The following is a 17,820-nucleotide window of genomic DNA, read 5'->3' as shown; positions in this document are numbered from 1 at the left end:
AAATTTAGGAGTTAAGAAAAAATGGACTTCTTTCGATGCTGCTTTTAAAACGAAAACGTCAGGCTCTTTGAAAACGTTTAACCAAGTGGTATATTTTAATATATGTTAGATTTAAATGCAATCATTTGAATATATAAATATATCTACATTTTCTAAATGAATATACATTTTCAGTAATTAATGAATGCAATAAAAAATATGCATAATAACATAATTCCTCATACAGTAACACTTCACTGTAGACCTAAGAGTGTGATTTCTGATTGGCTCAGCTGTGTTTTGGATCCGCCTTCGTGCTCATGTGGCATATCTTTTGTAAACATGTCGGGATCGGCAGATTCACGGACTTTCGGTTCATTTCGAGTCGATTATGATCGATCGTGATGATTTTTTTTAGGTCACATGGGTCAGTCAGCTCGACCATTTCCGACTCCTAAAGTTCGATGCAGTTCGACCGATTCATTTTAAAGATCCGGTTCAACAGAACGACGCGTTCTAGTAGCGATAGATTTCTAATGATGTTTAGCGCCCTGTCTGTGTTCAGCACATCGATAAAGTGGAGCGACTTGTAAGATGTAATATGTCGTTTTTCTAAATAGTGTGTTTACGTTAGCCAGAAAGTTTGTATGCCGTAAATGACACACTGCCGAGGAGTGAAATCAGGTCATTTCCTCAATCTCGGGTCTAGTTAAATCTGTGCAGGACAGATCAGACACATGTTGAGATTAAACCCCACTTTCGATACACAAAAGGATGTTGTGGCAAGCATTTTGGCGAAGGAGGAGAGAGCGAATATAGGTATGCGGACTTAATGCATTTGCTATATTATTGTTTATTTAATATTTAGATTATTGATGGTATTGATTTGGTATTTTTTTTTTTATTGTTTATATTTTTAATGGTGATTGTTTTTTTTTTTTATTTGTATTTTTTTTACGTCGCCGAGGGCATGCTTTTATTGTTTATGCATTCTGAGTGTGGAGAAAGATGGAGGTGTCGTGTACTCTTGGAGAGTAAGTTTGGCTTTAGTTTCATGTGTCACTTTAATTTGACAGGTCATGCGCGCGACGTTCCATTCATAGCAGCGCAAATGACGCGCGCGGGGACAATCTGTCGCCAGTCTACAGCAAATGAGCACTACATGCCATACCTACAATAGACTCTATAGTAAATGGCTTACATGCAAACTAAATGGATGTCACTGTGTTCACGTGTTGTTATCCTTTCTGCTTCTTGTGACCTTTTAAAAGTTTTTTTTTTTTTTTTTTTTAAACTTACTGATTTCAAAATCCTTATGTTTAGGGGGCAACAGGAACTACAAGGATTGGGAAATATGATCCTCACAGTACAGAGAATAAGGTACAGAATGGGTAACCATGTTGGAGATGAACATTGGGCCTATGGATATGTAATTCCAATCATATACACATTATAATAATTAGATTATAAATTTAGAGTCAGAAATGACAACTTGGATTTGTGTATTAAAATAAATGTGAGAATTGTGCATCACTTTCAGTCTTAATGAAATGAACTATGAAAGGTTTGTGTAACCGCGTGCCTCTTGTGTTCACAGCTGCTCTACACTTTTGACAAGCAGGTGTGTGTCAGCAGCTGCTCTTTAAATAAAGAAGAAACACTCCTAGGTGAGACTACAGGCCAGTATAATTTATTTTTAGCATATGAGCATCATTGTATGGGTAATAGTGTCTAATTTGGGTTTGAGAAGATGATTACTAATGTGAGTATTTTTTTTTTTCTTTTTTTCTGTGCTAGCGGTCAGCCTGTCTCAGTCCACACAGGGAGACGGCCGCTTTAAACCAGGTACAAGACATCTTTTATAAAAATATATTATTTACTGTTTTAGTAGTTATTCACTGCAGGGCTCAACAGTGCAAGCCTTTTTCTCACATCGACTAAAATAGATGTGTGCTAGCTAGAATGTATTTAGGAGCATGTGTTAAGTCCCCACAGGTCTACAAAAAGTCTAAAAATTCATTTTCCATAAGATTTAAGATCATAAAGAGTCTTAAATATCTTAAATGGTGTATAAAAGGTCTTATTTATCATTTTAATAAGTATTACATTTGGGGATGAAAAACAGGAATCACCATACAACCAGTGATTACTAAACTTCAAAAGGCCATGATTACATTAAATAAATAGGAGTGCTGCTAACTGTAACTGTATACACACACACACACACACAGTTTACTCAGATTAAAGTAGGCCTATAAATAATTACATTATTATTAAATACAGTTTAAGCAGAAATATCTAAAAACCTAGAGTTTTGCATTTTAATACATTTATTTTTCTTGTAAATGTCTCATTGTATCCCTTTATTGAGGAAAAACACATTATTTGATTAATTTTCATTGCACCCCTTTTAATGTGCTCCTAAATTTAAATGCAAGCCCTCTTTTAGGCCTTTTATTCATTTAATAATAATAATAATAATAATAATAATCAGTTTAGTGAGACATTGAGAAATGATACTCTGTTTATTCAAATGGACAATCGAATAAATTTAACTAAACTCCACTTTATCAATTGTCTTAAGTTTCAGTTATTAGTTACAGTTTAACACAGTTTTATTTGCGTCTCTTGCATGATTGAAGTTCCTGATTCTGAAATATTTTTATTGTTGTACCATAGAAGCTTCTTTGCAGTTTTATACCAATATGCTTTCACTTCTCATAAAATAAATGAAAATAAAAAAAAGATTTCTCCTTTGTGTCTTAAAGAAACCCTAATACTGTCACCAAAAACATATAAGAGTTTAACTGTAGGCCCAATGATTGTTTGGTTTGTTTCTGTTTTAAATTCAAGATGCATAAAATTTATGCTAGTTTGCTTACATCATAATACAATTAAATAAAAGTGCATTCACAAAACAGAGAATCTAAATGTATATAAATGAGCTTAGCACAGTCATGCTGTCTAAGTTATTCTTTAACTCCTGACATAGTCATAAATCTATAAATCTGTTTTCTTTCTTCTTTAGTGTCAAAATGTTTAACTCTTCTCATTGAGATACACCCAATCAACAACACAAAGGTCCTGAAGGCCGTGGACTGCAAAGTCAAAGTGCAGGTAATGAACAGCTGTGATGTGAAGCTGATGATGAAACACCCAATACAGAAATCCTTATGAAGGTCCAGCATAAAGCACACTGAAATAGTCTGTTATTTCCTATGAACCCCTTTCTAGTTTCTTTATCCTAAGGCATGTCGGACCACCGTACTGGAGAGTCATTTGCTGTTGGCGGCAGAGGATGGCTGTATGTATTGTGGAAATATTCCAGAAACCATCTACTGTATATGCTTTTTTTTTACATTGCACTATCATATTTTGTTCAAGCTTCTACTAGTTTGAATATTTTTATAGTAATTTATTATGAATGGTTATTTTGTTGCTACAGATGTTGATCAGTACCACATTACTTTAACAAGGCAGGAGGGCTACAGAGTGGTAAGGGCTGCTCTTTCTATATTTTTTATGATATAAGGATGTATAAAAATCGAATGATGTTCATATGAATGGTAAAAACGCATGTACTTGTTCATACAGGTTATGCAGAATCCTGAGCGTCTGAGCAGAGAGAGAGTGGCAGAGGACTTCAGTTGGGTCCAGTGGGACTCGGACACTCAAAGACTCTTCTGCCTCACTGCACGGGTCAGGATCACTTTCACTGTTGCTTGCCCTTATTCCTTTTCTTCTCTGAGTTTTGAAGAAGGAACATGAACATATTTCCAGTATGTGTCTGTTTTTTTTCTCCACCCTATAGGAGAAACACACACTGAAGTGTGTACAGTTTTACCCCGATCGCAACTTTGAAACCGTGGTAAACATCTTTGTGTCACATCTAAAATGCCTTATTTGAATAATATTAAAAGGGGAACTGATTTATTCAAAACAAATGTTTTTATGTGCAACAGTTTGAGCTTCCACTGGAGATGCCCAGCGTTTCTTGTGTAACTTCTTCTGTGAGGTCAGTGACTTTTTCCAGTTAAAAACATGCAAAACAGCTTACAATACATACAAACATGAGTATATGATTGTAAAAACCCCATGTAAAAAGAATAAAGCGGTGTCTGTGGTTTTACAGGTTTGTTAACTTTGGGTACGATCACTATCAGGACATGAAGGACGAGGGTCTCAGGTTAGAGGTGTTCACCAGCCCCACAGGCAAGTTATTTCACATGTGCTCCTCAATATGAAATCATACTGTGAAACACTGAAACATTTGCTCCATATTTACTTTTTTTTTTTTTTTTTTCCTAACTTATCATGGGATAGAGAGTAAGTTTATATTTTCTCAGCTTTTTCACATGTATTGACTTAATCATCATCAACATGCTTCACATTGTTAATACTGTAGTTGCTAAGCTGGCATATAATTGCAAAAGCAATTCCTGAAATCATCTACCGTAAATTGCCTAAATGCTTTAAATCGCCTACATGATTTCTGCTGATCTGCATTTCCGCTATTTTGGCTTTCATTTTGTGTTTGTATGTAATTCATTTGATTTGAGCTGATGTAAGTTCCTGTTCTGAATCTCTGGATGTGCCTTGAACAGGAACCATGTGTGTGTGCTACAGCCCTCCAGTGCACTGGCATAAGGCGGCCACCTACACTATTGCATTTGTGCACAGAGGTACAAAACATCATGCTGCAGTGATATAAACATTCACACAGATCATTATATAAAGCATTAAATAGACTCTCTCTGATAGGTTGCAGTAAGACGTTCACTGTGTCTCTAGAGAAAGGCTCCGCACCTGCTAATTTGCCAACCGTCCATCCTATCTTCATTCATCTGGGTTAGTACAGCCATCATCTCACACTCAGCCCACAGAAAGCCATCCAACCCAGTCTTTAATTCTCTCACATACAGTACGTTATCAGTACGTTCATCTGAAATAGTGTCATGGGTCATCTTCTCATTTGATGTTTTGTTCATTTCAGATTATTATATAGTGGTGTACCTGGCTGATCATTTCCTGCACCTCATCAACTGCAGACAACAAGACCTGCTCTGCTACAGTCTTTTCCTGTCAGGTAAGGCCTAATATTTTGTTTTTTGTTGCTCGATATAAATTCTGTATTTCACATATATTTAGTATGATTTTAATTTTAATTTGAAATACAATCAGTTAAACTATATTGTGTTTTCTGTGTGTATTACCTTACTCTGTGCCTTCTCACAGGGGCAGATGGTCACATTGAAGCCCTGGGCAGAGAGGTTGTGAGTGTGTCTGGCAGCAGGCTGCTTGATGTCCGAGCCGGCAAGATGTATACCATAGAGCTCAACCCTGACTTTCTGCTTGAGCTTCTCAGTTCAGCCAGGCCTGAGGCCCAGCGGCTTGCTGCTCTACACTGCATGCTGGTCTACCTTCAGCCAAATCCTGTGATGGAGCTCAAGGTGAGTGAGAAAGAGAGATTAGTTTGTAATGATGATATGTGCTTAAAAAAATCACTCTTAATATGATTCTCATTTCTCTCTTGTTCCAGATTATAAACTGGATCAGTGAGAATGTTATGAGCTTTGATGCTTTTGATCAGATTCAGGAGTTTATTCTAGGTGAGTGCTTCTGTTCATGCGGCCTGTCTCTATTTTGCAGCATGCAAAACGAGTATTAGAAATAACAGTACAACTCTCATTTCAGCCAGCCTGTACAGAATAAGCAACCAGCAGTGTGTGAGCCTAGATAAGTTGTTACCGTACTCCTGTGTGTTCGAGAAGAAGGTAAACAATTAGCTGTACTTCATTTAAAAGATGCACAGAGTACTTTCCACATTCCACATTACTTATTTGAAAATATTTTCAGTGAATTTTAATCTGTTTAATGTGAACTTGAAAAAAGGTCTTGTTTTCTAGGAGCTTCCTGTGGCTCTGACAGCAATCCCTGGGGTAAAATGCACCCCCGAACTGCTCTGTCAACCAATAATTAAAGGCAAGGTAAGAGATACTCCAGAATCTATATGCATTAATATATTTCATGAAATAGTCTTTGCGTGATGAACATGGGACATTTTTAAAATTAGCGGATGTGGCAAATGTTCATTTAGCTGTTAAGATTATCATCGTTTGAATTTAAAGTCAACTTTGAAATTAAAATTGATCTGATTCACTTGTTACATGTTACTGAACATTGTACACGGTTCACGTATAGTGTGTCACATTTCAGACATTAAATGGGCGGACATAAATTTTTAGAGCAGCAGTTTACTTTCTAAACACTAGGTGGCAGAAGAAACAGTAGCAGATCAGTACAAGTGCGTAGACTGAAACAGACAAAGGGTAATCCATATCAAATTAATTAAATCTGCTTGGGAGAGGTGTTAGTGGGAAACATATCAACAGGAAATGTTTGAGTCGTGAAACAGATTTCAACTGTCAACTGAAACCAAAATATTGATCGATCAGAATGATATTGTGAAACCACCCCTGTAACATTTGCCAGGGCTTCAGTCCAGATCTATCACTAAGACACACTTCATTTGTCAAAAGGGTACATTGACTTATGTGCTTCACGCCTGCCAAAATCTGTTTTGCAATTTTTCTCTTGTGATAATGTTGTAATTGTATTTTATTATTGAGGTAATAATTTCAGTTCTCGTGGGTGAAAGCCTAAAAGCCTGCAGGGTTACTGGGAGGAGCTACAGCTCGTCTTGGACAGGATGAGGTACTTTGAGGCAGTACCGAGCCCACGCTTCAGGACCAGTCTGATTAAAGAGGACTGGGACAGATTTCAGGCTGCTATGGTGAGCACTAGGACCACACATTACGCATCAGAGACCCAAAATCTATATTTAAAGTTAATAAAATTTGTTAAAATGTTTATTTAATTTGGTTAAAATTCTGTTCTTGGATTTGTATAAACTGATTGGAAGTGATTGGAGCCACAGCACAAGTGTCCATTTCACACACACATTCACAAAAGTCCCAAGTAGTGCATGCATTGCTCAGTAAATAAAGAAAGAAGTTCTTTACATATAATTCATTTCTAAATCAAACCCAGATGAAATGTTAAACAAAAGCCATTACGGTGAAATTAAATCATCACTGAAGCTTAAAAAATTAAGACTACCCAAGGTTGAAACACCGTCATTTACAGAAAATATGACCACCAGCTGAAGACTGCAGGCTTGCATCAAAAACATCTTTATGGCCATACTGGGAAAGTTTTATTATTGAATCACAGCACATTTGTATGATTTTAGAGGTTTGAGAAATATAAAAATCAAACAAATTGCAGAACCCAATAATTATACATTATTATGACTTTTTTTTTTTTTCTTAAAAAAGGAACCGGATATACATGATTGTTTTTTTTAAATAATTAAAAAAATATATTTTAATATTTTTTTATATAACCAGCACTAGTTATAATATATTAAAGGATTAGGTTGCTACATAAATATATATTTATATATTTTATAAATGTATATTATTGGATGCAGTACATCTAAAATATACAAATATTAATTATTGATAATTACAATATGACGGCCACGATATATTGACTGGTAAGCACCTTGGACTATGCTACCACTATCTGTTTAATAATATCCGTTTCTTGTTATTGCTGCAGAACTCGGAGAAGAAGAAATCTCCCCACTGTCATCGCCAGATTGAGGAGAACACAAAAAAGTGGGTGGAGTTTGGCATGTGCCAAACATTATGTGTGTGCATGGAGACTGAGTGTGCAAGAACAGCATGTTACAAAACAAAACAGAGTGTCATTTCATGCCAAAGCAAACTAACCCTTATATGAATAAGCTGAACCTCTTTAAAACAAGACAATATTTACCTATGCTGTATTGCTGTTAATGTTTGTCTCTTTTCCTGTTCGTTTCTTACATGCAGAGTTCTGTCCATGGTGGACACTTGGCGTTTGGGTAAGAGAAACGAAAGGACATTTGTGAGATTATATATCCCTGATCAAATCCTGGAAATATTTTAAACTTTCATGGAAAGTCCCAGCGACTGGAGTTTCAGGGTCACATTCTCTGGTCTGAATGTAATCAGTCTCTGGGTTTATGTGTCAATCAAGCACCTCTTTAGATACAAGGGCATTGAGAAGAGGAATGCCATACTGATACTGTAGATAAGAGTGATTACTGTACCTCCTACCTACTTAAAAAACACACATACACAAACACACACACACACACACACACACACACACACACACATATATAAAACAAATCAATGTGTTATCTTGTGTTAGTCAGAATACCTTTCAGAGCTGGTGTTTTTTAGTTGTTTTTCACTTAGAGCTTGTCATTCACCCAACAGCTTGTTTTTCAGTTCCTATAAACATAATAAAAATGTGTAGAATTATTAAGATCGTTCAGCATTGTCTGACAGGACTTTTATAGCCAGAATGAAAAATCTGTCATAATTTATGGATACTCGTCTTGCTCATGTTGCTTCCTTCTGGGAAACACAAAAGAAGACATTTTGCAGAATGCTGACGCTGCTCTTTTCCATGCAACAGAATCATATAATGAACAAAAAAAAAGTCTGAATGTGCACTAGTTAGAATGAGATTTGAGAGCTATCGATGAGGGCAGGGCTTTTGTGTTCCACAGAAAAATGACAGCTATATGGGTTTGTAACAACATTGGGTGAGTAAATGATGACAGGTTTGTGTAAACTAAACCTTACACTCTCACGTTCTTTCCGTCCTTCCAGATAAGCGTGTAGTTCCACTGTTTCAAGAGGAAGACCAACAGCAGAGGGTGCTGGTGGGTCTGGTGAGTAGTGGGCCTTTCAGTTGTCCATCATCCAGCAGTGTTCAGCTGTAACTGTCCACACAAAATAAGCAGAGATTCCATCAAAGCAGCTGAAATCAGTGAATAGAGGACAAATGCAGACAATTCTAGACCATTCAGTCCTTGACAATGACAGCGAGGCTGAAAGTGCTAATCCGAAACGGAGGGCCTGACTCTGCCCTCACACAGAGACTTTTCTTAAAATGTTCTTGTGACTGCAGTAGTGCTCAATATTTATTATTCTTATACGGACCACCCACTCCAAATCTAACAAGGATCGAATGCAAGAGCAAATAAAAAGTAAGTCGTTCTTGAAATCATCCATTTGGATAAATCCATTAATGATTTAATTTAATTTTAAATTATATATTTATCATTTATAGTACAGCTTTCTGGAATGCATGATTGTGATTGGCCGATGGTTCTGACTGGTCATTCTGCAGTCAAATTGCTTTGTATGATGGCTGCTAATCTGCATAATGTTTCTTTTCTTATTGCAAATAGCTATATGTATTATTTTTAACAATTTCAATAATTTTAAAATATTTTTTTATTATTTTGTAATATATGTATTATTAAATATATTTCTTTTTCAGATGGTGGACAAACTCAGAGAACACTTAAACAGACATTTATCACGACTGGGGAAGAAAAAGATTGATTTGCTGGTGGTAAATTATGCTGCAAAGCTGGTATGTGTTTGTACTCTTGCGACATTATGCCAGAGATCTCTTGCTGCACACATGTTAGTAATTGGCAGCTGTGGGACAAATTTCCTCCTTCGACACAAAACGAAGCTGCACCTTAAGCAAAATGCACCCCTTTTTTTTGTAAAGTATTTTAAGTCTGCCACTAGATCAACTGATTAGCCTATTCTGTGATTAGATTATAAATTATGGACCAAAATGAGTCACATGGCCAGCATCCTTCTATCTTAAGTGTGCATTTGGTCCTAGCGTGATAAACTCTTGACCTTATGCCAAAACAGAGTTATCTCTCTACCGCTTGGAGGATTGGAACAAACCCCCATAATGTACTACTCTCCTATTGTGTCAAGGAAGAATAGTTGAAGATATGCACTATATTTCTGTTTCCACCAAACTGTCTCTGGATCGAGCCTTTTCAGGAGACCATAGGGGAAGCAGACGTTTAGTGGTTCTTCCTGTTTTCAGATCAGGGCAAGCATGAGGATGTGAGAACCCATGCGTGATCTGCCAAGCAAAAGCACGCACTGGAGTTAATGAGCTTGCTTAAGTGAATCTAAAGTGAACAGGGGTGGTGATTGTGAGTTTGTGCAAACATTGAAAACAGGAAGAGAAAGTGAGTCAGATTGTCCAGGACACTCTCTGACGTCTGTCACATGAGGCTAATGAGAGTTTATTTCCACTGAACATTTTGAGAGATTCATAGTAATTTCAAAGAGGATGGAAATTGTCTTGAATCTGCCGTTTGTAGTAATATATGTATTTTTGTAATACGTGACTGTGTTCTCTGTTCAGCTGGAACTGGTCTGGCATGTGTTGGAATTGATGTGGCAGAAGCTGAAGTTGGGCCCCTGGGTGCTCTGCATGTACGTGCACCTGTCCATGTTTTACTTCCTCTTTGGGAGGGAATGAGAGTGCTTGATTTCTTGAATCTAAAGACTTCAATTCTCTGTTTTAGTAAGCAGCAGGGCAGTTCAGAAGAGTGGGCGATGTTTCATGTGATGTTTCGCATTCTGGAAGCAACTAAAGGGCTCTGTCTCCCCCTCCCTCCAGGTAAGAGGAAGCCTGACTGAGTCAGTCTGAGAACACTTAGAAAACAATTCCAAATCCTAATGAGCTGCCACACTTCAGAATCTGGGTAGAAGTACAGTAGTAGGTCATCCGAGAATACTATGATTCCTCAGACTGCATTTTATCTACTGTATAGTAGGGAAGTAAGCATGGACACAGGGACATTTCTCTCACCTTGTTTGCCATTTTGGATCAGGGCTTGGTATAGTGTTTTTTTCCAAAAAAAATCAGATTTTTGCATTATATTTTTAGCAACAGCCTTCTTGTTGGGAGCATGTTCATGCTATTTAGGTAGGCTGCTGTCTGTTCTTTTCATGTTTAGACATATTTAGACTTGTTTAATGATGCCAAAGGAAAAAATGGAATCTTTAGTTCTGCCAAGGCTGACCAAAGACATTTGAACCCTCTGAAGATTAATCAAAAGAGCACCTCTCCAAAATCCAAATCAACATACCATGTAGTTTACCAGGTAGGTAACCATGTAGTTTAGTTGTTGGGTGTGTGTGATTTTCTATGACCCAGTGAGGAAAAAAAAAGCTGTTTCTGAAATCTGAATTGTGCAAGATCTATCTGGGTGGATCCACTCTTTGACACAAATGCTTTGGCCTGGGCTCAGGCCTGCCTGGAAGGCGATTAGTATTGGAGTAACTGACCCAGTTCTACAGTTCTGTCCACTTTTATCCATCACAAAACTGGTTAAATTGCTTAAGTGGTTCATTATGTGTGCATTTTTAGGTTATTCTACACTGTTAAGTGTGCTCGGAGTCCGTTGTCTCCCACAGCACACCTTTCTCCAGTATGTGGACCACGGCCTTCTTCAGCTCACAGAACCATTTGTTTCACGCCTTATGACAGGTACTAATTTAAACACACATTTTAATATACCCTGTTCTGAAAGCTGTCCATTTATATATTGAGTACATACATAAAGTACTTAGACTTTACCGGTCACCTTTAAACTCCTGTGCTTCTCCTGTGGGTCACCACATTAAGGTCTCCAATAGTCAAAAACGTATCCTTGACCTGGAGAAAAATGAATTAATTACCCACATTATTAAAGAATTATGGTCATTTAGAAGCCAGTGTTTTATTTTAAGTACAATGGTATGTTCTCTCACTCTTTCTGTCTATCTACCTCATGACAGATTTAGATAACAGTGATGCCAATGAGCAGTTGAAGTTTAGTATTCTGAAAAGACTTCCTGAGGTAAGTTTCCTACTTAACTGTTCTCTTGAAATCTGTCTTATGGAGTCCAACCCCTGCCTCACTGCTCGCTCAGAGCTTGAAACTGCTTTTGTAGATGTCAAAATCAATCCTGTGTAAAAGAAAAGGAATGTGAGCATGTTTGTGGTCATGTGTTGGATCACAGCATGTGGTTGGGCTCCAGTCTTTGCAAGCCAATTTTGGAAGCCGATTTCTCCCTTGCTGATTAGTCTGATGATTTCTATGGTAGTGCACTCATCTATTATTGATTTCACATGTCTTCCACCTTGTTTTGAAAACATTTTGGATCTTAGTGTTATTGTTAATGTTTTCCAAAGAATCACAATTTTCTTCAGAATCTATCATCAAAATAGTTGATTCTCTTTCTCTGGGATGGGAAAATGTTAAACAATAGCCATATAGTTATAGTTACAGTAATGCCGCTTTCCTAAAATTTTGACAATAGTTAATACAGTATTTTAATGGAAGTGGCAGATAATACTAATGTTAATCCAATCAATTCCCAACGTCCCACCTATTCGATTTGAATCATGAAAAATCACATTACAGGTTGTGAATGACCTTTCATGTTGACTTCATTTGTTTGTAATTAGCATATGGAGCAGAAAGTAAGCCAGCAGTGGGATCATCCCATAAATTCAGCATGTATCTCCAGAGAATACGTCAGGACTCTGCTGGAAAAATACTCTGAGAACAGGGTGAGTATGACAGGGGGCAGACCCAGTTCCAGAACCAGAACCAAATTATGAAAGGCTTATAGCCTATTATGGCCCATAGCCTAGAAAGCGTGCAAAGAGATTATTCACAAGTGTGCAGAACTCAGCACTGAACAAAAACTCTGGCGTTTTGAGCAGTGAGTGGATTCTGACTAACTTAACCACTTCTGATTGGTCATTGTGTTTAAAGAATCAACTAATTTGTCTATTATTGGCTACTTTGTTTAATGCTACAAAACACGTTGTAAATAGAAACATTTAATGCTCGTTAGAACGCAAACACAAATATACTGGAGCATTTGTCAGGTTCACCAGCATGCTATTACTACAGTTTCAGCTGAGGGTGGGTTTTTTTCCTTTCTCTCTCTCTCTTTTTTTTTTTTTTTTTTTTTTTTTTTTAGAAAAGTACTACAGCATGAAGCTGGTTTGAATATCTCCCAAACAGCTGAAAATAATACTTGGATGAAACAGCTTATTAGACTAGATGCTGAGTGAAATATAACAACTGCTGTTTAAATGTTCATTTGTTAATCGAACAAAGCATCAAGTGTTTTGATTCCTAGGAAACTGAATCATAGACTTAAATCGAAACACGTTTGCCAGCTAAACACATGATATTGTTTTAGGACTCTGCACTCTTGGACTATGGCAAGTCATGTTCCTTTCCTGATTTCCTGCCCCTAAACTACCTCACCAAGATTCTGTGGAACAGGGAAGAACAAGGTACATGACCTTATTCATAAAATATGTTGTAGGATAGTAAATGTTGTCATTTACTGTAAGGTAATAATCGTGTGGATGTTGTATTTTAGCTCAGAACCCTTTTGAAGAGCAGGAGAATGTGGATGTCAGGTTTGTGGAAGAGATGGCCTTGAAGCAGACACAGATCAAGCTGGGCTTCGAAGTCAAGTAAAAACAGCCCAGTACAAATGGTTAAAGTGGTAAAAAGGGAAACATGGAAAACATTCCGAGAAATTAGGGGGAAAAAGTGCCCCCTGGCCAAAGAAAAAAAGCTTGATTTATTCAGGTAAATGTAGTAGTGAAGAGAAATCTCAATGTTAGTGTCATCTTACTAAAAACTGAAGCCTGAAGTCATGCTGTTGACCAAAGATTATTTCCCGGCTGTCATTCTGCTCTTTAATTGTCATATTTTAGTACCTAGATGGACACGTAGTGACTATACTGATGCCAATACATATGGGGAATATTATGCACTTTTCTATACACACATATGCGATAGAAGAGCACCAACAAAAAATACATTTTCCCCCCCACAGATGTTATGTGGAGTCAAATGGGTACATTTGTAAATGTTTCACAAACAAGAAATAAAAAAATAATATATTCTTTATACTAATCATGCTTAGTTTTTATATTCTACAAAATAAGATGCTTCTTGTCAAAAGCGATTTCCTGAAAGGTTATTTTATATTGCTGCCATTGTATGTTTGCAATTATACTGTTTAGCCTGTAAGGCATGCTTTTCACTTTGCAGCTGTGTTTAGATGGTTTTTGGTTATTTTTCTGTAAAGCACTCTGAGCTATTACGTGTATGAAAACCACACTATTAATGAAGTTGATTATTAAGCTATAGTTGTGCCACAATCAGGGGTTGGTGATAAGGCAAAATATAAAACCATCCAAATGTTTTGGCTAAAGATTGGCCATGAATTCTTTAAGCAAATCATTTTTCTTGCCTCCAAATATTTTTGCAAATGTAATTATGAAATACTGAAAATTGTTTCTCTGAATATTACACATAGAAAAACATACACAAAATATATATTTTTAAATTTTTGATTTAAGTTTTGATTATGTTCATATTTTATTTTACATTTAAATTGTCCAGTCCATATTCCCTGAATGAATCTTTCATAATAATCTTTGTTATATCAAATGAGAATACAATTCCATAGGATGTCCCATTTAGTAATGTAATTAATTTCTCTTTATGATTCAGCTGTGCGTGGCTCTAGAGGGCATAGCATCATGACTAACTCCTCTCCCACCCCTCAGCTCTGGCAGATCTCTAAAGAATTGATCTGAATTCCCAGCATTCCACCAGAAGGAGCTTCACTGGGCTGCTAAGCATAGAAATTAGACCCAAATGACAAACAAGTCTTATGTTAGCATCACTAGTTCTGAGGAAATGGAAAAGATTCCTCAGGAATGAGAGCACATCTGGACTTTTATTTCTGTATCTGTAAGCATCATGAGTTTGCATACTCACTCTAGATCTCAATGGGTTTGTATTTTGGGGCAGCCGTGGCCTAATGGTTAGAGAGTTGGACTTGTAACCGGAAGGTTGCACGTTTGAGTCTCGGTGCTGGACAGCACTTTCTTCCACCCCCAATACCCATGGCTGAAGTGCCCTTGAGCAAGGCACTGAAACCCCAGTTGCTCCCCGGGCGCTGGATATAGCTGCCCACTGCTCCGGGTGTGTGTTCACTTCTCACTGCTGTGTGTGTGTGTGCACTTGGATGGGTTAAATGCAGAGCACCAATTCCGAGTATGGGTTACCATGTCACAACTTTCACTTCCATTTTGGTTTGCAGATGTGGCAAATATTGGCACTGGGTTCATGGGTTTAAAGGGGACCAGGGCTCCATAGTGTTTGGGCACTGGCAAAGGATCATCAGTGGGGATGTAAGCATTGGGTCGAAGCTCAGACGTGGTATAAACACCGTTTGGAAGCTGATTCCACTCGTCTTCCTCAGCCAGCTAACAAACACCAACATAAGAATACTTCAGTATCACATAAACATGATGTTAATAGGTGGTTTAAATACTTACCTAAACAATTCAGTTAAAGTACAATTCTAAACAGAGCTTTAGCACAGACCTGATCCAACGCCACTGCCCTTATAATAGTAGAATGAATTTAAATTACATTCTAAATACTGTAATAAAGTGACAAATTATACAAAAATTAAAAACAAAAAATCTAAACTTAAATATTACTATCAATAATATATATTTTTTTTCATAACAGTTTATGATATTTTCATAACAGTAGAGGTAATGAGAAATGGGGAGAGGCATATGTTTAACTGTGATGAAAATACTGTTAAAAAATTAAATTTAATCCTAACAAAAAACTTATATCATCTGATTCATGAAATTATATATGGATATGTACTTGACAGGTTTTGTGACCCATACTTTCACATTTAATGATCAACAGGAATGTTATTTACTGTAAGGATTGAGTCATTGCTGCTTTCTGGAAGCTTACCCTGGCTTTTTTTTTTTCTTTCTGCATCTGCCTGGCATCTGTGCTGCAAACACACTCATACTATATGCTGTCTGAGAGGGGCAGGCCCTGCTCCACATGCCTCTGACACAAGTCCAGCTGTAGTTTCGTATCTGTCATTTCCTGCTGTAGGGTCATACACTCAGCCTGTCACATGGACAGCTCTGCTACCACCGCCATCATTTTACGAGTGCACTCCCTGATCTGAGCCTGCAGTTCATTCCCCTAAAACAAAAACACACTCTAAATGAGTTTGCCAAAACTCCTAGCTTCCTGACCTTATGTGTTTACAGTAACATAGCACATTAGTTTGAGGTTTAGTTAATCTGAAGGATTTGTTAAGAAGCAGGAGAGCTTGCTATCGATCATAAATGTGGGCAGCTGATGTTTTTTTGGAGACCATGAGGTCTGCAGGGTGTCGAAGCATCAAGTATTTACTTGAGATTCAATGGAAATTCTGAGTCCTGAAGCAAAACCATTTGAGGACTGATCTAAATCAACATTGTTGCTGTGCAGTGTGTGTAAACTTACTTTCTTACCATTCTCAGCTTTGATTTGGATGTGCTGGGAAAGCCGTGTAACCTGCTCATACACAAGCTCTATTTCTTGAAGGAGCTGAACTTCCTTATCTGCCAAATGTACCTCTAACTAAACACACACACAAACACACACACACACACCAGTGAGTGAAATTAACTTTTCCTTTTAATTTTTTATCTATATGAGTGGATATTTTTCTAACTATATAAAATACACCCTGTATAGTCTGTTTAGTTTAGCACTCAGTTGATAACATCCTCATTATGAGAATTTTTTTTATTATTAGATTACATTGAGAAATGATCTATTAGATTGAATAAAATTAAGTCAACATCGCCTCAATATATTGTACAAATATATGTATAACAAACTAGGTCTAGAATAGAAAGAATTATTGATAACAATAATAATATTTATTAAAAAATAATATTTATATAATTATTAAATAATGGAATAGCATAATAAATCATGTTTTATGTTGGAAACTCAGAAGCGAAGACCAGGAGACTCTTGGGTAATCTTCAGCAGCATTCTTTATTGAGAACGCTCTGCTCAGCACTACAGTCATCAAAAGTCTAACCAAAGCAGTGATACTTTGGAGTTTATATACATTTCAAGGGGGAGGGATACATAGAGGTGGAGACAATTTAAACAAAGCAAGCAAATGGAATCAGGAGAGTGCCAGACACTGGCATTTTCCCAGCCTTGATCTCATCAGCATAACAGTGTCATTTAAATACAGAGGTGCCTGACAGTATCGCCCATACCTTCACATTATCATAGAAACAAAGGCACAGCTGTGCCTTGAGTTTATGGTCAGGAAGAGCAAACAAAAAGGTCAATGTCTCAGAAACCTGGGCTGCTTGACTTGATCATCTCAGAATGTCATCATATTAACCTCAAAATGTAAAAACACAATGTACATACTATTACATTGGAACCTAGATTTAACATTTTATAAATTTGTAATCCCACAGTCCTCCCCTTGAGAGTTCTAATAACTCTCACATAATACAAATTTAAACTTTCATAAGTCCATTCTATGGCCTATGTTTCTTAACATAAGCCCCATCTTGCAGTCATGTAACTTGAAAAGATTACAGGCACATATAACTTATTCTGTGTCTTGTCCTAGATTTACTTAGGTGTAATAGTTATTTTTAGAACAATAACTGTGGACACATATGACATGGATGGTAACATGTCGTGGAAACTACATGATGACACAGAAAACCATGTAGCATGAGAGTGGAAGTCTTGAAGTCCATGGCGCCCCAATAGCTGTGAAGTCTGTTTTCTGTAGTCCATTTCCCATGTAGATTCATGCAGATGATTCTTGGTCCTCATGAAGCTTGTTCATGGATGTCTGAGGTGATGCTTTACACCAGGGTGCTGCTTATGGAGATGACATATCATGCACACATACCTGCAACACAAGAAAACAAAGAAAACAGCAGACCAGCAGTATTCATGCATAGACATTTTTTAGACTTCTGTTGATCGTATAGTGGTTTTAAGTCTGG

The 17,820-nt window shown here is 37.0% G+C and overlaps 1 protein-coding gene across 1 annotated transcript; it reads left to right on the top strand.

Moving 5' to 3' along the window:
* Positions 1-703: 703 nt before the first annotated feature.
* On the top strand, positions 704-13,861 carry LOC109067932 (gamma-secretase-activating protein-like). Its single transcript, XM_042741742.1, has 32 exons — positions 704-801; positions 934-1,013; positions 1,303-1,359; positions 1,577-1,646; positions 1,777-1,824; positions 3,008-3,096; positions 3,214-3,283; positions 3,425-3,474; positions 3,574-3,678; positions 3,791-3,847; positions 3,942-3,994; positions 4,112-4,191; positions 4,303-4,305; positions 4,584-4,661; positions 4,741-4,827; positions 4,973-5,065; positions 5,215-5,429; positions 5,519-5,588; positions 5,674-5,753; positions 5,886-5,966; positions 6,638-6,772; positions 7,603-7,661; positions 7,878-7,909; positions 8,709-8,770; positions 9,385-9,480; positions 10,288-10,358; positions 10,451-10,545; positions 11,299-11,418; positions 11,709-11,770; positions 12,382-12,486; positions 13,131-13,227; positions 13,317-13,861. The coding sequence occupies exons 1-32, from the start codon at positions 717-719 to the stop codon at positions 13,415-13,417; spliced, it is 2,586 nt and encodes an 861-aa protein (XP_042597676.1). The 5' UTR covers positions 704-716; the 3' UTR covers positions 13,418-13,861.
* Positions 13,862-17,820: the final 3,959 nt, after the last annotated feature.

The sequence above is a fragment of the Cyprinus carpio genome, chromosome A4 (genome assembly GCF_018340385.1).
Source record: "Cyprinus carpio isolate SPL01 chromosome A4, ASM1834038v1, whole genome shotgun sequence".
Taxonomy (NCBI): domain Eukaryota; kingdom Metazoa; phylum Chordata; class Actinopteri; order Cypriniformes; family Cyprinidae; genus Cyprinus; species Cyprinus carpio.
Note: the sequence above shows the minus strand (reverse complement) of the source record. Positions and strands in the feature narration are given on the sequence as shown.

What these genes read in the sequence shown, in the direction of transcription:
- LOC109067932 (XM_042741742.1), top strand. Translation starts at nt 717, where the DNA reads ATGTTGAGATTAAACCCCACTTTCGATACACAAAAGGATGTTGTGGCA. An exon ending in ACAGATTTCAGGCTGCTATG is followed by an intron (nt 6,773 to 7,602) that starts GTGAGCACTAGG and finishes TTATTGCTGCAG; the next exon opens with AACTCGGAGAAGAAGAAATC. An exon ending in AGAGGGTGCTGGTGGGTCTG is followed by an intron (nt 8,771 to 9,384) that starts GTGAGTAGTGGG and finishes TTTCTTTTTCAG; the next exon opens with ATGGTGGACAAACTCAGAGA.